This window comes from Balaenoptera musculus, chromosome 6 (assembly GCF_009873245.2).
Source record: "Balaenoptera musculus isolate JJ_BM4_2016_0621 chromosome 6, mBalMus1.pri.v3, whole genome shotgun sequence".
Lineage (NCBI taxonomy): Eukaryota > Metazoa > Chordata > Mammalia > Artiodactyla > Balaenopteridae > Balaenoptera > Balaenoptera musculus.
In genome coordinates, this window is record NC_045790.1 from 29,344,225 (window position 1) to 29,372,056 (window position 27,832).

Consider the following 27,832-nt stretch of genomic DNA (forward strand, 5'->3'; position numbering starts at 1 on the left):
TGCTAGGGCTGAGTTAGGAACCTTTCTTAGTGTGTGCATAGCTGCCAGTATCTCCCTTAATTAAAACACTTACTACCCTGCTATGTAATTGTTGGTTTGCCTGTCTGATGCCCTGGAAGACTGAACGCCTCTCAAGAGCAGGAACTGTGGTTTTAGTTCTCTTTGTTGTCCCAGAGCTTAGCAGAGGGTGAATAGGCACATCTGAAGATATATAGTGGAGGTTTATTGCCTTGATTTGACTATATTGTTAGCTAATGTAATACTTACTTTTCATATTTTTAAAGTCAGAGACTAATTGCATAATATAATGATAGTAGAATCAAAAATAATATGAATATTCCCTTTTGATGTTTAGAGAATTATACAGTATCTCTTTCCTAGCCTGTTCTAAGTCGTTAGAAGGAGCTTGAACTAGGTGGGGAAGGGACAACATTTGCATTTGGTTCCATGAGCATACATGCATGGGTGCACTGCATATACTCAAACTTACTGGCTCCACCCCCATCTTCATTCTATTCCTTTTCCTCTTCACTTAATGCCTCTTGCTTCCTCCTCCCCCTTAAGTTGACGCTTCCTCCTTTACCCACTTAGCTTGTTCAAGTTCTTGATCTAAAATGGCAAAGCCATCACTGTGTTTGCCTACCAGGGCCATGCTTACCTGCCCTAAATTTATATATTTCAACTAGGCCAGTGTTTCTCAAAAAACCTTTGACCAGAAATACATTTTCTATACATGTGTATATATGCATACATACAGTTATACACATACACCCACACATTTCATGGAAAAATGCTTGCTTTTATTATGCGCAATTCATATTCACTATACCATTTTTATGACCCAAAACTGATTTTACAATCCACCTATACGTCGTGACCAAAAGTGTGAAAAACATTGAGCTAGGCCAATGCTGTTGATGGCAGGAGAAAGGAAAAGAAACTGTTGGATTTCCTCCATTTAAAGGCATCACTCATTGTTAGATACTTCATGGATTGAATAACCACTTTTTAGAAAAAAGAAATAATATGCCCTTTAAATGTACCTAGTGGATTTGGGACACATCCTTAATTGAGAAATGTTAAAATGTGGGAAAGTTTGGGTTGTAGAATTGAAGTAGAATGAGGGGCATTGCTCACTTTGTGCTGAGCACTATTCTCTATGGATTGCATAGTGGGTCTAATTGAGTTCTTGATAGGCTTGCAGGATAGGTATTTATGGATTAGCCTAAATATGTCACTTTTCTCAGAATACACAACTAATAAAATCCAGGATCCTACTCCTCTAAAGCCCATATTGTTGTAATGATCTGCCCCCATGGATTGTACCACTGTGGTTGAAATGTTCCAGTCCTGGCTTTACCACCAGCCAGCTTCATGTGAATGTATATAGTCACTATTTTTTTTTTTTTTTTTTAATGTCAAGCCCTAGGAGAACATGGCTCACAATTTCTGCCCTCTAGGAGCTTCCAGTCAGGGAAAAAGGAAACCTAAGGAGATCAGCCAGAGTCAGGATGATGGTTGGTACTGTGGAGCTTTGAATAAGTTGCTGAGGGGAAGGAGAGTTTCACAGGGGAGGTTTTGTGGGTGCTGACTTTTGGAGGAAAATAGATGAGATAGGATTTTCTAAGGCAAGCCACAGAACTCACTGGGTCTCCGATTCTTTATTTGTAAAAGTGAGAGGCTGGACTGATTTATCCCTGTGGATTTAGACTTGTATCTGTCTGTGATCTTTCCTTAGCACCTAATCTCCATTGCTTTGGCCCCCTCTATCAACCAGAAACAAATTCTCCATCTCTTTCTGTTTAAATGCCTGTGTTACCATTTGAACTGCCCATTAAATTTCAGTTTCCTGTTTGAGGTATGCATTTGGTTTTGAGCTCGTAGAGGAGACTGACAGGCACAGAACTCATGAGTAATCAAATCTTGCCTGTGTTGCCACTGTTGTTTCACTAGTTGGGCACTTTCTTCCAGGAAAGGATCTTTTCTTATGGTTTTGTAATATCAAAATTATTTTTTAAGTACAGTAAAAGTAAACAATTTCCATCAAGGAAAGAAGTAAGTAAATGAGAATAGGATCAGAAATAAGGATAATAAGGAAGGAGGACGAGGAAGGATTTGGAAATTAAAAGCCTCTGCAAAGGGAAGAGAAAAAAGAGGTAATAGAAAGGGAAAAAACACCTTTTATTCAGTGGTGTTCTCTCCATAAAATTACTGCCTTCACCTCCTTGGAGTTCTGGCTGGTAGGTTCTAGGTCTGAACTTATGATTAACATATTATAGCTATAACCTGTTTTCCTCATGCTTTTTATTACTGTGTGAGAGTTTGCCCCCAAACTTGGCAGCTTAAAACAAATATTTATTGTCTAAAAAAAATGCTGCCATCACACTTTTAAACTATAGAATTAATTTAAAGAATTAATTTAGCTTTCATTTGAGCTTTCAGTTCAAGATATCAAAAAATAAAATATTAGGTGGCAAATATATGTTGGTATATTCCTTTCCCTTACACTCATTTTTAGATGAGTGCTTTGCACTAATGACTGTCTGCATGATGAATCCCAGGCAGTTTTCTATCCCCAGTGCTCCAGCTCCGATGTCTGAGCCTCTAGGGAGGAGCCTGACAGATGCCATCCCCTGTAGACAGTGCTGGTGGCATTCATGAATAATAGGTGATGGCTTGCATCTTTAAATCCCTAAAACAAAGTAAGCTCATTAGTAGTGCATTTCAGTGCATTGACTCTGGGCAAAGGAATAAAGGCTGGGGGCAAGTTACTCTTGCTCTTCTTTTTCTTTTTGAGAGAAAAGTAAAAAATAATATGCTTGTTGAACTAAATGTGCAGAGTCACTCAGCATCTGGGGAAAACTCCTATCTTTTGGATTCTTTTAGATTTACACTCCATAATTAACATTTTCTGTCTTTTTTCTCTTTAGTGGTGAGTGTCTGATTTTTGGAAATGCTCCCCATCAGGTTGCATTCTGTATAACATGGGAAGCTGCTTACATAAGCATATCATTAGATGTGTTTGTCACACTTGTGACATGCAGATAGTTATAATTTCTTCTGATATTTAAAACATAGAAAGTACAACAATCAGATTTTTAATCAGGGGCATTGGTTCAACCTGAAGAACCCTAGGATCTCCAGCGGTTAAATTATGTGATTCTTGCAATGAACTGATTTCAGGCAAGCCAGTGATGTATTTGAGCTCATAAAAGCTAGGAAAAATAGGAATATCCCTCAGGATAACCCCTGATAAAGTTTGTTCAGAGATGTTAGTTATTAGGAGAGCCTAAGTTTATGGGGGGAAAATGGATTTAAAATTACTATCAGGGTCCTTTGGTTTGTGGTTGAAAATGCCGAGATAGCTTACTGTAGTTTGTATTCTCCTTATTTCTTGTTAATGAAGCCCTTAGAAATGCTGTGTTTATGAAATTGCAGTAGATAACAAAGTAAAGAGCATCAGGTGATCCTGCAGAGGAGTGATTCCAGGTGCTGGGTTTCCTCAGCGTCACCTCCATGGCCTTGTGGTAAAGTCCATAGTAGCTTGGTTCTAGTTCAGGTACTGACATCTTCAGTTTTTAGGTCTCATTTTTGCTTCTCAGTTGTGTTATAGAATCTCCAACTTGAATGGACTTAGTTACCAAAGGAGGAAAGAGAAAATGGCTTACCAAGTAGATGTTCTAGGCAAATAGATTTCAAAGGTCAGCATTGTTATCACATATTTAGTAAAGTTTTACATTTTAGAGTAAAGAATTAGGAGCATGTAAAAGGCTTCTATTTTATCCAAACCATTTGGTATTAAAAAGAATGTGTTTTATAATTTTTATTTTTTTATTTTTTTTTAAATTTTTTTAAAAATTTTTATTTATTTATTTTTGGCTGTGTTGGGTCTTCGCTTCCATGCGAGGGCTTTCTCCAGCTGCGGCGAGCGGGGGCCACTCCTCATCGCGGTGCGCGGGCCTCTCACTATCGCGGCCTCTCTTGTTGCGGAGCACAGGCTTCAGACGCGCAGGCTCAGTAGTTGTGGCTCACGCGCCCAGCTGCTCCACGGCATGTGGGATCTTCCCAGACCAGGGCTTGAACCCGTGTCCCCTGCATTGGCAGGCAGATTCTCAACCGCTGCGCCACCAGGGAAGCCCAAGAATGTATTTTAAAACAATTCTTTTTGTTAAATTTATTTAAGTGGGGGTATTTTGGCCAATTAGATTAAATCAGAAATATCGACTACTGCTTATAGCAGTGATACTGCCTTAAAAAGGTTGAAATTACTAATGGTTTGAATATAAAATAAAGAACTGATCTTGAAAAAGCTAGTTCTTTTAGTTCTTTCCATCATTCTCTTTTGGCTTTAAAAATTGCTGCTGTGACAGAAAGAGAATTGACCTCACAAGGGCTAAGCATAAGTGATCCTGAACCCACAAGAAGGAAAAAAACCACAAAGTTTCACACATGGTCCTGGATGCTTGTTCTATGAACTTAGTAGTTTGTGATTTTCCTAAAATATAATAAATATATTTCCTTTAGTATATAATGTTACAAATTTTCTACTGATTATCTTTTCTTTCTATTTGATAAAACCTACTCATTTTAGTTTTCCTTTTTGCAGATGAAAGCCAAAAAATTCTAATATGGTGCTTGTGTTGTCTGATTAAGAAAGATCCACAGAATTCTGGAGAATCGAAACTTAACTCCTGGACACGGGTAAAAGTAAATCTTGCACTATACTGCTTTGAATTCAATAAAGGTGCTGCTTTGACAGTCCAGAAACTTTTTCAAACACATCCTTCACTGTTAAACTTGTAAAGCTTTACAAGAGATTTCATTTCTGTTTGATTGTGAATTCCTTAAGAGATAGGTCCTCAGGGTGAACTTCCCCATGCCTGCAAGAACTAATGTTGAGTGGTTTTAGAAAGTTACTCTCAGGTAATTAAAATAATGTACTCTCCTTCCTTCTAACAATTGTTTCTTCCTACCAACCTACTTTAAATACTTACATAATTTCTCTTCAGGTACTTCTCTGCCTCTCTCAGAATCTATTCTGTAGTAAAACTAAAATTCAGAAGTGCCCAGGGAGCAGCAGTCTTTATTTTGTGTCCTAAAGTTGGTACCCTGGCCAGTGTGCTCAGACTAGCATCTAGGGCTGGTTGGCTAATGCTGCAAACACCGTCAAATCGGTTACCTGACCGTGCTAGTCCAGATAGCTGACAGCTTCCTGAATTCCCCCTGTGTCTGCTTCCTCTTGAATGGTGGGCACAAATAGGAGAATGTTGTAAGGCTGTGCTGTAGCTGCCCTCACCACCAGCAAGTTGGCTGGTCTTTTCTCTTACCCCCCACTGTCCTGCTGCAGTAACCTCAAGGACTTGCTGATGCCTGTCAGACTGCACTTACTATGCATATGGTCTAGATTAGCTGCTTAGTATTACGAAACCAACCACCCAGATTAATGCATATGGTTTTGTCTACCAATCTGACTGGTGATATCATTCCGTTCACTGCTTTTTACCATTCCTTTGTTTTATACAGAATTGCTGACAGAGATGACAAAGACAGTATTTGCATTTTTGTTAGATTAAAAGAAGAATTGGAGGGACAGTAGAAGTGAAAAGGATTGGGCGAGGGAAGGAAAAAATGCAACATTTAACTGGAAGGAAAGTTAAAGAGCTGAAGGAAGGAACTGATAAGTAGAATTAGGGAAGAAAAGGTATGAAAAACAAGGCTATAGAAATAGAATAACATATTTAGTTTTCAATTTTTTAAATTATTGCTTTTGTTGAGTATTTGCTATTTTAGTGATTATTTAGGATATATATTTTTATTGGCTAGCTCATTAAGTCCAGAAATAGGCCATCTAATAAAGTGTTTTTTAGAGTGATTAGGTTAACTTTCTTCATTTAACTCGTGACTTATATTAGCCTAGTTTTAAGTTTCTAGCCTTGCAGTTTATTCTGTGGGTTTCCCTTGTTTAATATTGTGTCCATTTAATAAATAGGTACTCATTAAGTGTAGCACAGGGAGGTAAAGTTAAAACACTTAATTCCTACCTTCAGAGAGTTTACAGACTAGTAACCAGGTCATTCTAGGGCAGTGTCATTGGGTTATTGGTAGAGCTGTGTATAGGGATGATGGTGACGCAGAGGAGGGACACTTGTTCAGACTTGATGGTTTGGAGATGTTTCCTGGGAGAGATGATATATCAGCTGAGTTTTGAAGGATGACTAAGAGAACAGGGATAGAGTTTTAGGAACGATATTCCTGCCAGCAAAAAGAGCATGTGCAAAGAATGGTGGTGAAGAAGCAAATGCTGTGTTCAGGAAGCTGCAGGTGCTTAGATATCCCTGAGCTTGGGATTTTATAGGGTTGATGATGAACCATAAAGCCTTATGTATGATTATAAGAAGTTTTTCTTTTAACCTGAAGGCAGTGGGGAAACCACCGAAGTATTTTAAATAGAGAAATCATGTGGCCAGGTGTGAATTTTAGAAACTTACCAGCAAAAGGAAGTTGCTTTGGAAGGTGCCAGGGATAGCACTTTCGAAGCAGTTGTAGTGATAAAAGTGAGAAATCATGAAGGCCTGAATGAAATGGAAAAGAAGGACCAGATTTATGATATTAATAAGGTAAATATGTAAGGATGTAACGGCAAATTAAGTGCAGGTGTACTTAGGTGTAGGTGGAGTTGAACTTAGTGTTTTCAGGAGAGGGGCTGATTTGCACAGAGGGTTGACAGTCCTCAGGGTACAGGACCAGTGGGAGCCATGCGTGAGGGTGAGATCACCCAAGGAAAGTACCTGTGTGAGGACGGGAAAGGGCCTAGGGACAACCTTGGGAGACACTGGCATTTAAGGAGTGAGTGGAAGAATAAGTTACACTGCACACTAGAAAGGGGGAGTCCAAGAAGAAGGAGGAGAAAAGCAGCAGCATTTTAAGAAGGAATGAGTGGTCATTTATATCGAATGCTATAGCATGCCACTGTCCAATAGAAACAAAGTACATTCTACATAGATAATTTTCAGTTTTCTAGCAGCTGCTTGAAGAAATGTAAAAAGAAAAAGTTGAGACTAATTTTAATGATTATTTTATTTAACCCAGTATATCCAAAATACCATTATTTAAATATGTAATCAATATAAAAATTATTAATGTGATCATTTATAATTTTCCAGGTCCATCCATGTTGCTTCAAATGGCATAATTTCATTCTTTTTAATTCTTTTTATGGTTTGTCATATGTGGCCATTATTATGTTGAGGTATGTTCCCTCTATGCCCACTTTCTAGAGAGTTTTTATCATAAATTGGTGTTGAATTTTGTCACAGCCTTTTTCTGCATCTATTGAGATGATCATATGGTTTTTATTCTTCAGTTTGTTGATGTGGTGTATCACACTGATTGATTTGCAGATAATGAAAAATCCTTGCATCCCTGGGATAAATCCCACTTGATCATTATTGTGTATGATTCTTTTAATGTATTGTTGGATTCAGATTGCTAGTATTTTGTTGAAGATTTTTGCATCTGTTCATCAGTGATATTGGCCTGTAATTTTCTTTTTTTGTAGTATCTTTGTCTGGTTTTGGTATCAGGGTGATGGTATCCTCATAGAATGAGTTTGGGAGTACTCCTTCCTCTGCAATTTTTGGAATAGTTTCAGAAGGATAGGTGTTAGCTCTTTTCTAAATGTATGATAGAATTTGCCTCTGAAGCTATCTGGTCTGGGACTTTTGTTTTTTGGGAGTTTTAAAATCACAGTTTCAATTTCAGTACTTGTGATTGGTCTGTTCATATTTTCTGTTTCTTTTTGGTTCAGTTTTGGGAGCTTGTACCTTTCTAAGAATTTGTCCGTTTCTTCTAGGTTGTCAGTTTTATTGGCATATACTTGCTTGTAGTAGTCTTTTATGATCCTTTGTATTTCTGTGGGGTCCATTGTAACTTCTTGTTTTTCATTTCTAATTTTATTGATTTGGGCCTTCTCCCTTTTTTTCTTGATGAGTCTCGCTAATTTGATTATCTTTTCAAAGAACCGGCTTTTATTCATGCACTTTTGCTATTGTTTTCTTCGTTTCTATTTCATTTATTTCTGCTCTGATCTTTATGTTTTCTTTCCTTCTACTAACTTTGGGTTTTGTTTGTTCTTCTTTCTCTAATTGCTTTAGGTGTAAGGTTAGGTTGTTTGTGACTTTTCTTGTTTCCTGAGGTAAGATTATATTGCTATACACTTCCCTCTTAGAACTGCTTTTGCTGCGTCCCATAGGTTTTAGATTGTTGTGCTTTTGTTTTCATTTGTCTCTAGGTATTTTTTGATTTCCTCTTTGATTTCTTCAGTGATCCATTGGTTGTTTAGTAGCATATTGTTTAGCCTCCATGTGTTTGTGTTTTTACGATTTTTTTCTTGTAGTTGATTTCTAATTTCTGAGCATTGTGGTCAGAAAAGATGCTTGATATGATGTCAGTTTTCTTAAATTTACTAAGGCTTGCTTTGTGTCCCAGCATGTGATCAGTCCTGGAGAATGCTTCATGTGCACTTGAGAAGAATGTGTATTCTGCTACTTTTGGATGGAATGCTTTATAAATATCGATAAAGTCCATCTGGTCTAATGTGACATTTAAGGCCTGTGTCTCCTTATTGATCCTCTGTCTGGATGACCTGTCCATTGATTCAAGTGGGGTGTTAAATTCCCCCACTATTGGAATCTAGAAAAATGGTATAGATGGTCTTATTTGCAAAGCAGAAATAGAGACACAGATGTAAAGAACAAACTTATGGATACAAGGGGGAAAAAGAGGGGGTGAGATGAATTGGGAGATTGGGATTGACATACATACACTACTGTGTATAAAATGGAAAGCTAATGAGATCTCACTGTATAGCACAGGGAATTCTACTCGGTGAATTCTATTCTACTCTGTGGTGACCTTAACGGGAAGGAAATCCAAAAAAGAGGGGATATATGTATACGTATGGCTGATTCACTTTGCTGTACAGCAGAAACTGACACAGCAGTGTAAAGCAACTCTACTCCAATAAAAATAAACAAACAAACAAAGAAATAAATAAAGCCTCCCACTATTATTGTGTTACTGTAGATTTCTCCTTTTATGGCTGTTCTGTTATATATTGGGGTGTTCCTATGTCGGGGTGCATATATATTTACAACTGTTATATCTTCTTGGATTGATCCTTTGATCATTATGTAGTGTCCTTTTTTGTTTCTTGTAACAGTTTTTATTTTAAAGTCTATTTTGTCTGTATTGCTATTCCAGCTTTCTTTTGATTTTCATTTGCCTGGAATACCTTTTTCCATTCCCTCACTTTCAGTCTGTATGTGTCCCTAGATCTGAAGTGCATCTCTTGTAGACAGCATATATATTGGTCTTGTTTTTGTATCCATTCAGCCAGTATGTGTCTGTTGGTTGGAGCATTTGATCCATTTACATTTAAAGAAATGCATATCTATTGTAGATTTTCAGTTTGCTTTTACCATGAGATTTTGATATAACAGTCTATATATAAACAAGATTGTTTTAAGTTGCTGGTCTTTTAATTTCAAATGCATTTCCAATATCCAACATTTGTGCTCTCTTCTCACAATTGCTGGTTTTGATATCATATTTCTGTGCAGATGATTTCCTACCTTTACTTTATGCTTGCCTTTACCAGTGAGCTTTTCCATTCATAATTTTCTTCTTTCTAGTAGTGGGCTTTTCTTTTCCGCTTAGAGAAGTTTTTTAGCATTTGTTGCAAAGCTGGTCTGGTGGTGCTGAATTCTCTTAGCTTTTGTTTGTCTGTAAAGGTTTTGATTTCTCTGTCGAATCTGAATGAGAGCCTTGCTGGATAGAGTATTTTTGGTTGCAGTTTCTTCCCTTTCATCACTTTAAAGGTATCGTGCCACTCCCTTCTGGCCTGCAGAGTTTCTGCTGAGAAATCAGCTGATAACCTTATGGGAATTCTCTTGTATGTTATTTGTTGCTTTTAATATTTTTTCTTTGTTTTAACTTTTGTCAGTTTGATTACTATGTGTCTTGGCATGTTCCTCCTTGGGTTTATCCTGCCTGGGACTCTCTGCACTTCCTGGACTTGGGTGACTGTTTCCTTTCCCATTTTAGGGAAGTTTTCTGTTATTATCTCTTCAAATATTTTCTCAGGCCCTTTCTCTCCCTCTTCTCCTTCTGGGAACCCTGTAATGCAAATGTTGGTGCATTTAATGTTGTCCCAGAGGTCTCTTAGACTGTCTTCATTTCTTTCCATTCTTTTTATACTCTTCTGCGGCAGTGATTTCCACCGTTCTGTCTTCCAGCTCACTTATCCGTTCTTCTGCCTCAGTTACTATGCTATTGATTCTTTCTACTGTATTTTTCATTTCAATTATTGTGTTGTTCATCTCTGTTTGTTTGTGCTTTAGTTCTTCTAGGTCTCTGTTAAACATTTCTTGCATCTTCTCAAACTCTGCCTCCTTTGTTTTTCCGAGATCTTATATCATCTTCACTATCATTACTCTGAATTCTTCTTCCGGTAGATAGCCTATCTCCACTTCACTTAGTTCTTCTGGGGTTTTATCTTGTTCCTTCATGTAGGACATGTTCCTCTGCCGTCTTTTTTCGTCTAACTTTCTGTGATTGCGGTTTCTGTTCCGCAGGCTGCAGAATTGTAGTTCTTCTTGCTTCTGCTGTCTGCCCTTTGGTGGATGAGGCTATCTAAGAGGCTTGTGCCGGATTCTTGTTGGGAGGGTCTGATTACTGCCCACTGGTGGGTGGATCTGGGTCTTGTCCCTCTGGTGAGCAGGGCCATGCTCGGGAAGACTTTAAGCAGCCTAACTGCTGATGGGTGGGGCTATGTTCCCGCCCTGTTTGTTGTTTGGCCTGAGGTGCCCAGCACTGGAGCCTACAGGCTGTTGGGTAGGGCTAGGCCTTGGGGAGGAAATGGTGACCTCCAGGAAGGCTCACGCCAATGAGTACTCACCGGAACTCTGCTGCCAGTGTCTTTTTCCCCCTCAGTGAGCCACATCCATCCCTTGCCTCTGCAGGAGACCATCCAATACTAGCAGGTAGGTTTGGCCCAGTCTCTTATGAGGTCACTACTTTGTTCCCTGGGTCCTGGTGAGCATGGGACCTTGTGTGAGCCCCCCAAGAGTGGAGTTTCTTTTTCCCCCAGTCCTGTGGAATTCCTTCAGTCAAACCCCACTGGCCTTCAAAACCAATTCTCTGGGGGTTCCTCCTCCTGTTGCCAGACCCCCAGGCTGGGAAGCCTGACGTGGGGCTCAGGACTTTCACTCCTGTGGGAGAACTTCTGTGGTGTAATTATTTTCCAGTTTGTGGGTTGCCCACCAGGTGGGTATGGGATTTGATTTTATCGTGATTGTGCCCCCCCTACCATCTTGTGGCTTCTTTTTTTGTCTTTGGATGTAGGGTATCTTTCTTGTCAGGTTTCAGTGTTTTTTTTGTCAGTGGTCTTTCAGCAGTTAGTTGTGATTTTGGTGTTTTTGTAGGAAGGGGTGAGCTCACATCCTTCTACTCCGTCATCTTGCCAGCCCTCCAATGACGGCACAAACAGCATCCAATGGAAGATGGCGCAGAGGCAAATTCCACACCTGTCCTAGAAATTGTTTGATGCTTGCCATATGTTAGCCTTTGTTAATATGTTATATTGGAAATACATTAATTTTTTTGGAGTCTTACTAGTAACCTCAAATGTACTGTCAAATAACACCACCTCTATGGCTCCTCTTACAGCCCTTAGAGACTGGTTGAAGTCACAGGACTCTTTCACATCTTTTTGGAATATTTGGTTCTTGAAAAACTTAGTTTTACCAGTGAATCCATTGAACAGATGCTTTTTGAGAACCTACTGTTTGCCTGGCACTATTAAAGAAGCTGAGGATACAGTAGTGGATCTAAAGACAGTCTGTTCTCAGAGTTTATAATCCAAAGGGAAGGTCTCTGGGCCTGCCAAATTTAGCAACTACTTATCTTCTTTGGGCAAGACCATACCAGTATTATATTTTATTCTGATGAGAAAAGAATGGCAGAATACCAGGAGTGGAGATCAGTCAGAAGGGTTTTATTCAATCTTTATTCCCTTTAAATGCAGTAGTAAGCAATATCCAGATGTTCCTGTATTGCTTCAGTCCTCTACTTCATTCTTTAGGATTAAAACAAAAAAAACCCTTTTAAATTACAAAATCTAACCAACATGCAGAAAAGTGCATGAAGCATAAATGCCAAGCTTAACAAATTGTTGCAAATAAATACCCTTTCAACTACCACCCAGGTCAGGAAATAGAATGGAACATTGTCTCCCTCCTAGAAGCTCCCAAGTGCCCCTTCCTATTTATATGCCCTTATGTGCCTTGCTAGCAGTTACTACTAGCCTGACTTTTATTTACATTGCTTTATGGTTTTACCACTTAATTATGCAGTTTGGCCTGTTATTTTATCTTGGTAAAAATGGAATAATGCAGTATGTATTTGAGATATTGTGATTTATAAGAAATATATATTTGGTCATTCAGATGACCAAAATATATTTTTTATTTATATTTGGTCTCCGTCTGCAGTTCCTGGCAGCTCACAGCTGCCAAAACTCTTGGAATCGCCTAAGTGTTGAGAGTGATAAAAGGTGTCTTGTGTTATGTTAATAAGGTGACTTTTGGAGGGCACCTGAGGATGAGGGCTGCTTGACAGGAGAACCAACCTTGTGAGTAGAGGGTTGGAACTTTCAGTCCCACCGTCTGGTTTCCTGCGAGGGGAGAGGGGCTTGAGGTTGAATCAGTTGCCGTTAGCCAGTGATTTAGTCAATCATGACTATATAATGAAGCCTCAATAAAAACCCAAAGGACCGCTTTTTGGCCCCTTTTCAGAGAGCTTCCACATGGGGGAAGCAGAATGTTTCTGCATGCCACCTTGACAGACCCCAAGCTGTATAAGGACAGAAGCTTCTCTGTTTGGGACCTTGCCCTATGCATCTCTTCATCTGACTGTTGACTTGTATCCTTTAATATTCTTTTATAAGAAATCAGTAATCTAGTATGTAAGTGGGTTTCTTGAATTCTGTGAGCCACTCTAACAAATTAATTGAACCCAGTGAGGGGGTTGTGGGAACCTCTGATTTAGCCAGTTGGTCAGAAGTACAGGTAATAATCTGGACTTGGGATTAGCATCCTGAGTTGGAGGGGGTCATTGGGACCTCCAGTCACAATGTAGCCAGTCAGTCAGAATCACAGGTAACAACATGGGCTTGGGCTGGCCTCTGAAGTACCTGTCTTACCTTCTTTTAAGAAAGACATTTAAAATTTTATTGTTGTCAGATTTATCAGTCTTTTCCTTTGTGGTTAATAACTTTGTATCTTATTTAAGAAAACTTATCCCCACTTTAGGGTCATGAAGACCTTTCACGTTATCTTCTAAAAGTATATTGGTTTGCCTTCCCCATTTAGGTCTGTGATCTACGTGTAACTGTTTCATTGTGTGGTCTAAGGTAGGAGTTCATTTTCACTTTGCTTCCACATGGATACCCCATTGTCGCAACACCATCATTGAAAAGTCTTTTTTCCTCACTGAGCTGTGGTGCTACCTTCATCATAAATCAAATGTCTTTTTAAAAAAAAATTTTAAAGTATTTATTTATTTATGCAGCGCCTGGTCTTAGTTGCGGCATGGGGACTTCTTAGTTGTGGCATGCATGTGAGATCTAGTTACCTGACCAGGGATCGAGCCCGGGCCCCCTACATTGGGAGCGCGGAGTCTTACCCACTGGACCACCAGGGAAGTACCATAAATCAAATGTCTTTTTATGTGCAGGTTTGATCCTAAATGTCTCCAATGTTCTCATTGTCTATCTGCGATGCTTAATTTTATGTGTCAACTTGAATGGGCCATAGGGTGCCCAGATATTTGGTCAAACATTTTTCTGGATGTTTCTGCGAGAGTATTTTTAGATGAGATTAACATATAAATCAATAGACTGAATAAAGCAGTTACCCTACCTCATGTGCGTGGGCCTCATCCAGTTAGTTGAAGGGCTGAGTAGAACAAAAAGGCTGAACTCTTCCATGAGTAAGAGAATTCCTTCTGCTTGACAGGGCTTGCACTGGGGCCTGAGTTTTTCCCCTGCCTTCAGACTCAAACTAAAACATTGGACCTTCCTAGGTATTGAGTTGGCCAGCCTTCAGAAACCATTGGCTTTCCTTGTTTCAGGCCCTCAAATTTGGACTAGAACTAAACTATCAGCTTTCCTGGGTCTTCAGCTTGCCTCCATAATTAAGTAAGCCAATTCCTTATAATAAGTCTCTCTATATGTATCTATATAATCTCCTGTTAGTTCTTTTTCTCTGGAGATTCCCCACTAAAACAGTATCTTTATGCCAATGCCACATTGTCTTCGTTCATGTGGCCTTCTAAGTGTCTTACTATCAAGGAGGCAGTCCTTGCAGCTTGGTTTTTTTTTTTTTGTCAAAAAAAATCATCAAATCATCTTGACTGATGATTGAACTTTGCATTACCATTATATAGATTTTAGAATCTGTTTGTCAAGTTTCACCCCAAAACAAAATGACTTGTTGGGATTTTGACTGACATTATAATCAATCAATTGGTGAGACTCTCAGTGAACACTGTACCCTTAGGGCAAAATTGCTTGTTATCAGCTTTTTAACTGTTAGCAAATTGAACAATACCTGCACAGTAAAATTTTGAAAGAGTGAATGAATTCTTATTAAGGTCTATAAATTCGTTATTTTAAATGGTCTTCCTGATAATTTTGAAAAATTTTTGCTGACCTCTTATTAGCTTATTCTCTTAATGAGGCTGATGAATAGTTCACAGTGGGAATAGAAGTGTCAGCTCTATCATTTCCTAGTTTCCAGCTTTTGTTGCCTTGATAGTATTATCTTTAATCTCTGACTTCTTTGCAAGAATCTTTTTAAGCAATGTGTCCATTTGATGGTTACTTTAGTTAAATAGTATACTCAGTACATCTTCCTTGCTGGTCCTGTAGAAACTGTAATGTATATCCTGAAAGTGAACGAAAGCCTGAGGGTTCCCTGCATGTGGTAGAACCACTACTCTTTCTTCAAGATACCACTTGGACAGTTTGTGACACATGACCACCTTATGTGAAGATTGAATGAGGCTGCAGGGTTGATCCATTTATGAAATCTTACTAAAGCTTAATTTTTTCTTTTATATAAAAATTCTAACTTTTTTTCACAACTCAGTGGATTATCTTATACACAAGTTGGCTTGCACATCCCCAAGTTTAGTGACTACTAGTCTAATTGACAAAATCCACATGCTACCTTGGTATATGCAGCTTTTCTCAACCTTTTCTCAATCCTCATATCCTGCCATTTCCCATTGTCTGCACCCCACACACCAGGAAGGCCATCTCAGGATCTTACTACATCCTAGGATCTTACCACATTGGTTCCATATATGGCAAACATTTTCACAGATTTGTACTTTGCATATTCCTTTTCCTCTTCTTGGAATGGTTTTCAACCCTTGTTTTTCTAGAAAGCTCATATTTGAAAGGTAATTTAAAATATCCAGCTTATTTGTCCCTTTCCTTTCCCTAGTTCTCCTGAAGTAGGATTGCTCTGTTTGCATGGTAGCTATATTTCTTAGTCTTTCATACTGAAAGTAATTGTATTATAGGTATCTTTTACCATGGTCAAGAGCAGGGCAGTGTCATAGTAATCCTTGTAGCTGAAGCTTATGTAGCTTTGTGTCTACCATATACTGTCAGTGCTCAATAAATATTTGCTGGATATATGATTGTTGTTGAATGACCAATGATACTTTGATTTTTACCAATCTTAGTTTTTACTAGTTTTTAAAATTGGTATTCCTCATATCCTGAAGAGTAAACCATTAAGTATTCTCTTCAAATGGAAAAATATATTTCTTGTTATAATCAGTAAATTGTTGGTCTGAACTATATATCATTTCCTATAAGTTTTGCCAGCATGGGTCAGTGTGTGAGAAGCCTCACTGTGTTCAGTGTGCTGCTTCTCAGATTTCCTGCCCTGCCGAGGAGTAGACCCAGGGCCGCTGCACTGAGAGGTCTCTGGGGGACCATTGAGAGGGTCTTCCTTTACCCTGGCTCTATTTCACTCCTTTTAATGGTAGTAGAACTTATCATATATGTAGTTTTTGTTTTTCTTAATATGTTTTGGTGTGCAGTACCTGGGACCTGAACATCTGTCCTTGTGTTTGCTTCTCCTTCTTATTGTCATCTTATGCACTTCCATCCACTGAAGACACTCTTTACCTTGTCACTTGTTTTCTCCATCAGAACATTTTTCCTCCTTCTCTTTACCTGTTTTATATACTGACCTCTTGATTTTTCTTTGCCCTTTATGCCCTTTGGTGGATGTGTGTCCTATTAAGTACTAAATATTTTACTTTTGTATCTATCTCATTAATTCTTTTTCAGTTTTTATGATACTTTTTTTTTCATAAATACTTTCTGGGATTTTTAGTGTATCTTTTATGTGTCTGTCACTGCTGCACGTAAACAGTGTCCTGTGAGGTGAAGGAGTGAGCATCTCCTATGGGAAAGGCCTTGTACTAGGTACTTCTCATAGATGATCTCATGTAAGCCTCATAGCAACTCTGTCAGGGAGGTATTATTGGCCCTATTTTAATAGATGAGGAAATGAAGACACAGAGAGATTAAGGAGCTTGTTCAAAAGTACACAGTGAGTAAGTGGTGGGGCTGCAGTTCAAATCCAGATCTGTGTGACTTTGAAGCTCAGGCCCCTAAGACCATTTATCATGTTGGTGCAAAGGTATAGAACTGAATGGCCTAGGTTTTGGGGAAAAGTTATAATTTTAAACATTTTGTCTGGTAGATATATCATATATTCTGATTTTTGGTTATATTATATTATAATAATTATATATTATATTATAACATTGTGTGTTAAACTTTGCTGTCCCTAAGCTTAACAAAGACTTTGCCTCTAAATGAATATGATGGTCTGATCTCAATATTCAGGCAAAGAAAAATAAATTTAGAGGTATAATTTCTTTTTCTTTTTTTTGCTTTTCCCCTAAGTTTTCTCTCTGTTGGAATCTAATAAACAGTGGTTTTTTAGTTTTGCTTAGTTTTTTCCTTTTTTCTTTTTTCCTTAGTGCAGGCCATCTTTTGTGCTCTCCCTCTGCCATGCTCCACAGTGCCAGTATCTCTTGGAGGGGAGCTTTTACACATGCCTGGTGCCCAGGTTTTTATATACCTGGTGCCCCAGTTTTTGCAACCATAGCTGAGGGACACCCCTTGAGTGCCTGGCTCTGAAGGATGGTGGGGGTCCATCTTGGGTCCCATGGGACTGTAACAGTTGGAGAGACAGTTCTTGGCAGTCTGCCACGCCAAGGGCACTGCATAGATAGCAGACTGAAACACAACTCCCATCTTTCTGGTAAAGAAGCCTATTTGCATGCCCAGAAGCTTTGGCTTGAGGGGCAGGCTTCTAGTCTGGCACACTCCTCGAGGCTTGTGGAATACTCAGGGAACAGAGGCTGGTGGATGAGTCACTGAGCTCCCCCTCTGCCTTGCTACAGCTTGCTGGTATCTCCCAGAAAGGAGCTAATTCCCTAGTCTGGTGCCCTGATTTTTTTTTGTAGCTGTTGCCAGGGGACACCTGTATATCATCTGGCTCTGGAGGTCATCATGGCTTATACTCACAGATCCCACAGGACTGTAACCAACAGAGAAAGACTTCTTAAACAGCTACCGTCCTCCACCAGGAAGAGGCAACAGACCCAGGAGATCAGTCTTCCTGTGAAAGAGGCCTATAAGCTCATCATCATAGCTGCAGCGTGAGGGGCAGGCTTCTAATTAAACATACATCTCATTGATGACTGTTAACCTTTCTAGGGACCTCAGAAGGTGGGCTCTACCTTCCTGCCCTCTGGTTCCCCAGTTTTTGCAGCTGCCACATGGGGGACACTCATTGATTGCCTGGCTCTGGTGGCCATTGGAGCTTGTGTTCCTGAGTCTCACAGACTTTAACAATTGGACATTTCCAGATTGCCTAGTCTAGAGACCACCAGAGTTTACGATTGGGGTCCCATACAACTGTATATATTTGCATACTTTAAAAGCTTTTACTTGTAGGTCTGGCCTCTAGCCTTAAACTAGGTGCTGACTGAGATCCCTCTTGTTGGGACACTGACAGGTCTTGGCACATGCTTAAGCTCTAGAAGCTGTTAAAAATAAAATAGGCTGCTTGGACAATCACAAAGGTCCAAGACACAACCATTGCTAAGGCAAGGTTGAATGAAGGTGAACCTCCTAACAAGGCCACTCCTTCACTGGGAAGGTAGCTGTTTCATCTAATACATAGAAACATAGAGAGTCATGCAAAATGAAGAAAACAGAGGAATATGTTCTAAATGAAAGAACCAAGTAAAACCTCAGGGAAAAAAAAAAGAAAAACCTTAGTGAAACATAGATAAGTAATTATCAGTAACTCCTGATAAAGAGTTCAAAATAATGGTCATAAAGTTGATCAACAAACTTGGGGGAAGCATGGATGAACACAGTGAGAACTTCAACAAAAAGGAAGAAGATTAAAGAAAGTACCAAACTAAAATTACAGAGCCAAAGAATACAATAATCTGAACTGAAAAATACAGTAGAGGGGTTCACCAGGAGTCTAGATGAAGCAGATGGAAGGATCAGTGATCTTGAAATCAGGGCAGTGGAACTCACCCAAACAGAGCAGCAAAACAAAAAAGGATTTTAAAAAGTAAAGATAGGTTAAGGAACTATGAGACAACATCAGGCAGAATACATTCACTTTATAGGGGTCCCAGAAGGAGAAGAGGGAGAGAAAGGGAGAGAAAACTTATTTGAAGAAGTATGACTGCAAACTTCCCTAACCTGGGGAAGGAAACAGACATCCAGATTCAGGAAACCCAGAGAATTCCAAATAAGATGAACCCAAAGAGATCCACACCAAGACACATTATGATTAAAATGTCTAAAGTTAAAGGTAAAAGGAGAATCTTTATCTTTAAAGTGATACACAAGATAAAAAGATGTAATAAGATATATAAAATGTGTTGGGGGAGAGTAAAAATGTAGAGCTTTAGTGCATTCAAACTTAAGTTGTTTTCAACTTAAAATATACTGTTATAAATATAAGTGTTACATGTAAGTCTCATGGTAACCCCAAAGCAGAAACCAATAGTATATACCCAAAAATTAATGAGAAAGGAATCTAAGCATACCACTAAAGAAAGTCATCAAACCACAAAGGAAGAGAGCAAGAGAAGAAGAAAGGAAGAGAAGAACTACAAAACAGTCAGAAAACAGTTAATAAAATGGCAATAAGTACATACCTATCAATAGGTACATACATATCAATAATTTCTTTAAATGTAAATGGACTAAAATTCCCTAAAAAGACAAAGTAGCTAAATGGGTTAAAAAAAATAAGACCAGGACTTCCCTGGTAGCACAATGGTTAAGAATCCTGCTGCCAATGCAGGGGACACAGGTTTGATCCCTGGTCTGGGAAGATCCCACATGCCACAGAGCAACTAAGCCCATGCGCCACAACTACTGAGGCTGTGCTCTAGAGCCCACGAGCCGCAACAACTGAAGCCCATGTGCCTAGAGCCTGGGCTCCGTAACAAGAGAAGTCACCACGATGAGAAGCCTGCACACCCCAACGAAGAGTAGCCACCACTGGCCGCAACTAGAGAAAGCCTGTGCACAGCAATGAAGACCCAATGCAGCCAAAAACAGTAATAATAATAATAATCTATATGCTGCCTACAAGAGACTCACTTTAGATAAAAGAAACCTAGAGTAGCTATACTTATATCAGATAAAATAGACTTTAAAACAAACACTATAATAAAAGACAAGGGCATTAAATAACAGTAAAGGGATCAATCCAACAAGAGGGTATTACATTTGTAAATATTTATGTAGTCAACATAGGAGCACCTAAATATGTAAAGCAAATATTAACAGACCTAAAGGGAGAAATAGACAGCAATCCAATAATATTAGAGAACTTTAATACCCCACTCACATCAATGGATAGATCATCTAGACAGAAAATCAATATGGAAACATCAACCTTAAATGACACTTTAGACCAGATAGACTTAATAGATGTATATAGAACATTCCATCCAAAAGCAGAAGATCTGCTCCTCAGGTGCACCTACAACTTTCTCGAGGATAGATTATATGTTAGGCCAAAAACCAAGTCTTAACAAATTTAGGAAGATGGAAATTATATTAAGGACTTTTTTTTTACCACAATGGTATGAAACTAGAAATCAATTACAAGAATAAAACTGGAAAAATCACAAAAATGTGGAGATTAAACAACCTGCTACTGAACAACCAAAGGACTGACAAAGAAATGAAAAGGGAAATCAATAAAATACTTTGAGAAAAATGAAAATGGAAATACAACATACCAAAATGTATGGGATACAGCAAAAACAGTTCCAAGAAGGAAGTTCATAGTGATTCATGCCTAGCTCAAGAATCAAGAAAAATCTGAAATAAACAATCTAACTTACACCTCAAGTAACTGGAAAAAGAAGAATAAAACAAAGCCCAAAGTTAGTAGAAGGAAGGAAATAACAAAGATCAGAGAGAAAATAAATGAAATAGAGACTCAAAAGGCAATAGAAAAGATCAATGAAACTAAGAGCTGCTTCTTTGAAAAGATAAACTGTTAGCTAGACTCACCAAGAAAAAAGGGGAGAGCTCAAATAAATAAAATGAGAAATGAAAGAGGAGATGTTACAACTGATAACCACAAAAAATGCAAAGGATCATAAGAGACCACTATGAACAATTATACACCAATAAAATGGACAACCTAGAAGAAATGGATACATTCCTAGAAACATACCACCTATCAACACTTAATCATGAAGAAATGGAAAATCTGAATAGACCAATTACTAGTAAGAAGATTGAATCAGTAATCAAAATCCTCCCAACAATCAAAAGTCTAGAACCAGATGGCTTCACTGGTGAATTCTACTAAACATTTAAAGAAGAATTGATACCAATCAGTTACCAAAAAATAGAAGAGGAGGTAATGCTTCCCAACTCATTTTATGAGACCAGCATTACGCTGATATCAAAACCAGATAAGGACACCACAGAAAAGAAAATTACAGGTCAATATCCCTGATGAATATAGATACAAATATCCTCAACATAATATTAACAAACTGAATTCAAGAATACATTGAAAGGATTGTATACCATGATGAAGTGGTATTTATTCCAGGATTGTTCAATATCTGCACATCAGTCAGTATGATACACCACATTAACAGAATGAAGGTGGAAATCATATGATCCTTTCAACGGATGCAGGAAAAGCATATGTCAAATTTGACATCCGTTTATGATAAAAACTCTCAACATAGTGGGTATAGAGGGAATGTGCCTCAACATAATAAAGGCCATATAATGACAAGCCCACAGCTAACATCATACTCAGTGGTGAAAAACTGAAAGCTTTTTCTCTAAGATAAGGAACAAGACAAGGATATCCACTCTCGTCACTTTTATTCAACATAGTATTGGAAGTCCTAGACAGAGGAATTAGGCAAGAAAGAGAAATAAAAGGCATCCAGATTGGAAAGGAAGAAATAAAACTGTCCCTATTTGCAGATGACGTGATACTACATAGAGAAAACTCTAAAGACTCCACCAAAAACTGTTGTAATAAACAAATTCGATAAAGTTGCAGAATACAAAACCAGTATGCAGTATAATATATTAGTGTCTCTATACACTAATAATGAACTATCAGAAAGAGAAATTAAGAAAATAGTCCCATTTACAGTTGCATCAAAAAGAATAAAATACCGAGGAATAAATTTAACCAAGGAGGCGAAAGATGTGTACTGAAAATGATAAGACACCAATGAAAGAAATTGAAGAAGGTACAAATAAATGGAAAGATATACTGTGCTCGTGGATTGGAAGAATTCATATTGTTAAAATGACCATACTACCCAAAGCAATTTACAGATTCAGTGTAATCCGTATCAAATTTCCAATGGCATTTTTTACAGAAATAGAACAAACAATCCTAAAATTAGTATGGAACCACAAAAGGCCCCAGATAGCCAAAGAAATCTTGAGAAAGAACAAAGCTGGAGGGATCACACTTCTTTATTCAAACTATATTACAAAGCTATAGTAATTCAAACAGTGTGATAGTGATATAAAAACAGACACATAGATCAATGGAACAGAATAAAGAGCCCAGAAATAGAACCACATACATGGTCAATTAATTTAGGACAAAGGAGCCAAGAATATACAGTAGGGAATGGAAAGTTCCTTTAATAAATGGTATTAGGCCAGAGAAAACTATAATTTGAAAAGATACATGCACCCTAGTGTTCATAGCAGCACTATTTGCAATAGCCAAGACATGGAAGCAGCGTAAATGTCCATTGACAGATGAATGGATAAAGAAGATGTGGTATTATATACAATGGAATACTATTCAGCCATAAAAGAGAATGAAATAATGCCATTGGCAGCAATATGGGTGGACCTAGAGATTATCATACTAAATAAAGTCAGGCAAAGACAAATACCATATATCACTTATATGTGGAATCTAAAATATGACACAAATGAACTTATTTACAACAGAAACAGACTCACAGACATAGAAAATAAACTTATGGTTACCAAAGGAGAAAGGGGGTTGGGGATAAATTAGGAGTTTGGGATTAGCAGATACAAACTACTCTATATAAAATAAACAACAAGTTCCTACCGTATAACACAGGGAACTATATTCAATATCCAATAATAAACTATAATGGAAAAGAAAATGAAAAAGAATATGTATATATATGTATAAATGAATCACTTTGTTGTACACCAGTGTAACACAATATTGTAAATCAATGGTACTTAAATTTTAAAAAATGGTATTGGGGAAACTGGACAGCCACATGCAAAAGAATAAAACTAGGCCAGCAAAATTAACTCAAAATGGATTGAAGACTTCAAGGTAAGATCTGAATCCATAAAACTCCTAGAAGAAAGTATATGTGGTAAGCTCCTTGACATCAGTCTTGGCGATGATTTTTTGGATCTGACCTCAAAAGCAAAGGCAACAAAAGCAAAAACAAACAAGTGGGACTACATCAAACTAAAAGCTTTTGCACAGCAAAAGAAATCATCAACAAAATGGAAAGGCAGTTTACTGACTGGAAGAAAATATTACAAACTGTATATCTGATAAGGGGCTAATATCCAAAATGCATTTAAAAACTCAGAGAACTCAATAGCAAAAAAAAAAAAAAAAAGAAAAGAAAGGTCAGAGGACCTGAATAGGCATTATTCTGAAGAAGACATACAGATGGCCAACAGGCACATGAAAAGATGCTCAATGTCACTAATCATCAGGTAAACTCAAGTCAAAACCATAATGAGATTATCACCTCACACCTGTCAGAATGGCTATTATCAAAAAGTCTACAAATAACAAATGTCACTGAGGATATGGAAAAAGGGAACCGTTGTCCACTGTTAGTGGGAATGTAAATTTGTGCAGCCACTATGGAATACAGTATCGAGGTTCCTCAAAAAGTTACGACTAGAACTAGCATATGACACAACAATTCTCCTTCTAGGTATTTGAAGAAAATGAAGAAACTAACTTGAAAATACATATACATCCCCATATTTATCGCAGCATTATTTACAACAGCCCAGATATGGAAACATCCAAAAGGTCCATTGATGGATGAATGGAAAATGTGGTGTGTATATATATAATGGAATACTATTCATACATAAAAAGAATGGAATCTTGCCATTTGTGAAAAAAAACATGGATGGACCCTGAAGGCATTATGCCAAGGGAAATAAGTCAGATAGAGAAAGACAAGTACTGTATGATCTCACTTTTGTGTGGAATCTAAAAACCCAAGCAAAAAAACGCCCAAGCTCATAGGTACAGAGAATAGATTTGTGGTTGCCAGAGGGGAGGGGTTGTGGGGAGTTGGTAAAAGGGTGAAGATGGTTAAAAGGTCAAATCTCCAATTATAAAATAAGTCATGGAGATGTAATGTATAGTATGGTGACTATAGTTAATAATACTATATTGCATATTTGAAAGTTGCTAAGAGAGTAGATCTTAAAAGTCCTTATCATGAGAAAAAAAATTGTAACTATGTATGGTGATGGATGGTAACTAGACTTACTGTGGTGATCATTTCACTGTGTATAGAAATATGGAATCATTATGTTGTGCACTCGGAGGGAAAAAAAGTGATTCTTGAGTGAATCCCAAATTGTACATTTTGTTATTTTTAGTGTAACATATCATTGTCAGGGCATTCTACAGAGAGCATTCTGCATTTTTAGAAAACCAGTATTATTAGACATGATGGTGGTATGTACAGCAAGATGTAAGACAGGCAGGGGACTCAGAAGAAACAGACAGCAGGTTTGATGCAGCCCAAGTGCACTAGGAATTGGTCAGCCAAGGGACAGACACTGTTATTTTGGAAACATGATGATGTCTGTGTTATTGGTAGTTTCTACTGTTATTTGTTTTTTTGCTATTTTGGATTTGAAAATGCTAGCCTGGTGCGGCTGGGATATCAAAACTTAGGGAAAGAATTTCTGTCCACATTTGAATGGTAGTTTAAAAGAGAAAATACCATTTTCCTGGAGGTGATTAGTAAAACACAGTAGAGGCAAGGTGAAATTCAGGGACAAAGCTGGGTTAAAGTCTTATTTATTCAAAGGATACTCTGAATAAACAGTGAATTTAATGAAATACTTTTAGTTTCTTAAAAGTTGCTTTTAATTCATACTTGATTCATAGTTGTTTTTACCACTACCACTCTTTGTGGAAGATATGTTTTGAAGAAGGTGTCCTTAAAAGACTGACAGCAGCATCATGGTGACATAAGACTTCCCTCAATTTAGTCTCCCCATAGCGTCTATAATTTGACAACTGTCTGTGAACAAAAGTGCCTCTGTGGGAGTTGTGGGATCTAGCACTGTACACCAGGGGACCCAGGAGGAGTCTCACTGTTGGAAGATGGAGGGAGTGAAAGTGCCTACTGAACTGAGAACGCATCTTGAGATGGAAAAACGAGGCAGACAGCTCCATGGAATCAATGGATCCGTTTAGTATAGGGTAAGTTACTCACAGGTGGGATCCGGATGGGGTGGACAGTGATCTGGAAGCATTCGCAGACCCACTCCACTCTGCTGAGGGGACATGGGGATAATTTTATAGTTAACCGAAGGTGTGGGGGTAGGTGCTTGGCAACAGGATATACAGTCCAAAGTCAAGATTTATGAATGAGTAACTAGTGTTGTGGGCTCTGGGAATATGTTAGGGAAGGCTTTCATCATTGTTCGGGGACTAGAATCCACCTAGTCCTAATGATTATTAAACAGTATCTGTTCAAACTACAAAGCCCTTAACAGCAGAGAAGTGATTCACTGCACAGTACAGTCCTGGGTAGAGTCAGTGAAAGGATAGGAGAAACTGTAAGGGCCCAAAATGGTGTCGGTCATGCTAACAGCCATATATTTGCCTGCCTGTGCATTGGGTAATAGGCAGAAAAACTCTGGGTTGCGGTTAGGGCCCTTCCTAGCCTTAGTTCATTTCACTGTTTTGCACAGTCCTGAAGTGAGATTGTAATGTAATTGTCACCTCACACTCATTTACATAGTAGCAGACTGAAATGGCATAAACCAAAAAAGTGTCACCACAAGATCTTGCTGAAAGAGAGACTAGCCCGCATGTGATAACCTTTATCCCATGTTACAGCTTACCATATAATAAAGGACTGGCCAATATAAATTTCTTTTTAAAATGTCCCTTTCTCTGATTTGCGTCTCCATAAAAATTCTTCTTCAAGTCAATCATGAGCCGTATACCTCTTTCTTTGTCCACATTTGAAACTTTCAAATATAGTGTGACCTTGATTTGATGAATCATTGTTTTTAAAAAGCTTCTTTGCAACCTCCTTTGGAAAACTGACATAACTTAGATATTTTATGGACTTGGTTTTTACTTTCTGAAAATATTGCAATGTAGACCATCTCAGAAAAATTAAGCATAAGGGTAAACTAATGTTCTAAAAATAGTACTTGTTAAAATTTGCAGAATTCAAAGGTTCAGGCTTAAAATTGAATATAATAAGTCAGATTTTTAAAATGGTATAAAGTTAAACAAAAAAATTCTCCTACTAAGGTTAAACAGTTTTGCACTGGAGATGATGGTCTTTTATTCATCCGTAGGCCAGATGCAATGTAGAAAGCAAGATATGTGCTTCTCCAGACTTCTTACCCATGAAAACAGACTTAACCTGGTAAAACCACTCCCTTGTGTGAAAAGCATTTAGACTCTGTGCTACATGACATCTGGCCTGCTCTGGCCAGTGGCCCAAAGTTCATGCAGTATGTGTGATTGCACTGTGTCTGCATTTTCTGGAGCGGGACATTGGTAGTAACCAGTGAAGGAGAGCTCATTCGCTGTCCTCCAGACTGCTGGGGACAACAGAGGGCAGAATTTTCTTCATGTGACCTTGAAAAAGTCTCTATTTTTTCTGAATTGAATACTTAAAAAAAATTTTTTTATTACTAAAAAAAATTAAGGAAGTACTGTTTAAGCAGTATTTGTCAGCTTACCAGATGTTAAATTCCACATAATTGAGTTGTGTCTGTTTTGTTTAGCATTGTATTTCTAGCTTATAACAGGCACAAAATTTAAAACTACTGAATGGATTAAAATTAAGTAAATTTTAATTCAGAATTTTGTTCATTCTCTTTTTACTAAACTGTAGATTATCATACTTTTTGTTTTATTTTGAGATGAATCTGTTTCCAGATCAAATGTGGAAGGAGCCATGAAAGAGGGATAAATTGTTGTACCGGGGGAGGGCACGGGGAGATATATGTGTGTGCATACGCACTAAGTCCTAAGCTTACATCTTTAGGTCAAACCTCTCCTCTGAGCCCCAGACTCATAACTGCCTGTCTGATATCTGCACTTGGATGTCCATGAGCATCTTATACTGAACCTGTCCAAAATGAATTCCTATCTTTTCCCCAAAACTTGTTTCTCCTACAGGCTTCCCTAATCCAGTTAAAAGCAACCTTCATCTTTCCTGTTTCTCAACTAAGAAACTCTGGAATCATCTGTGGCTGTTCTTTTCCTCTTGCGTTTCAGTCTGTCAACAAATCTGTTGATACTATCTATGAAATATATCCAGGATCTGACTACTTCTCACCAGCTTCAATGCTTCTGCCTCCATCCAAGCCACCATCACCTCTCATCAGGACCCCTGCAGTATACCTCGTGTGTCTTCCTGCTTTCACCCTTGCTCTCCTATAGTCTCAGTCCAAATGATCTTTTTAAAAGGGCCTCTGCTCAAAACCTTTTGACAGTTTCCCATATTATTCAGAGTGAAATGCAATGTGTATTTGGGGTATGAGTCCCTCCATGACCTGGCCCCAGGTGACCTCTCTGATCTTCTCTCCCATTTTCTCACTTCACTCCAGCCATACTGGCCTTGCTGTTCTTCATGTGTACCCAGCAACCCCGTCCCTGGAGTTTATGCAAGCGTTTCCACAGCTCTTTCCCAGAGAGTCACATGGTTCTTCTGACACCTTTTTCAGGCCACAGCTCAAATATCATCTTATCTGAGAGGCCTTCCTTCTCATCCTGTCTCAAGCACTTGCTCTTCTTATTTTGAACTATTTTTCTTCTTAGTGCTGATCATCCCCTGACAGACTGATTTTTTTTTTGTCTCCCTGTTACCTCCCAACTTGGTTTCAAGTTCCATA

The 27,832-nt window shown here is 38.3% G+C and overlaps 1 protein-coding gene across 7 annotated transcripts in view; it reads left to right on the forward strand.

The window, feature by feature from the left end:
• FANCC (FA complementation group C) overlaps positions 1-27,832 on the forward strand; it is a 285,322-nt gene that overhangs the window by 95,476 nt on the left and 162,014 nt on the right. For 4 of the 7 annotated variants that reach the window (XM_036856708.1, XM_036856714.1, XM_036856709.1 and 1 more), the window contains exon 4: positions 4,592-4,701. The exons of 1 other annotated variant lie outside the window; for it this stretch is intronic. In XM_036856708.1, coding sequence (XP_036712603.1) covers positions 4,592-4,701 — 110 coding nt within the window. Of the gene's footprint in view, positions 1-4,591; positions 4,708-27,832 lie in introns of all 7 variants that reach the window. 2 more of the 7 variants (XM_036856712.1, XM_036856711.1) reach the window with 2 other exon arrangements.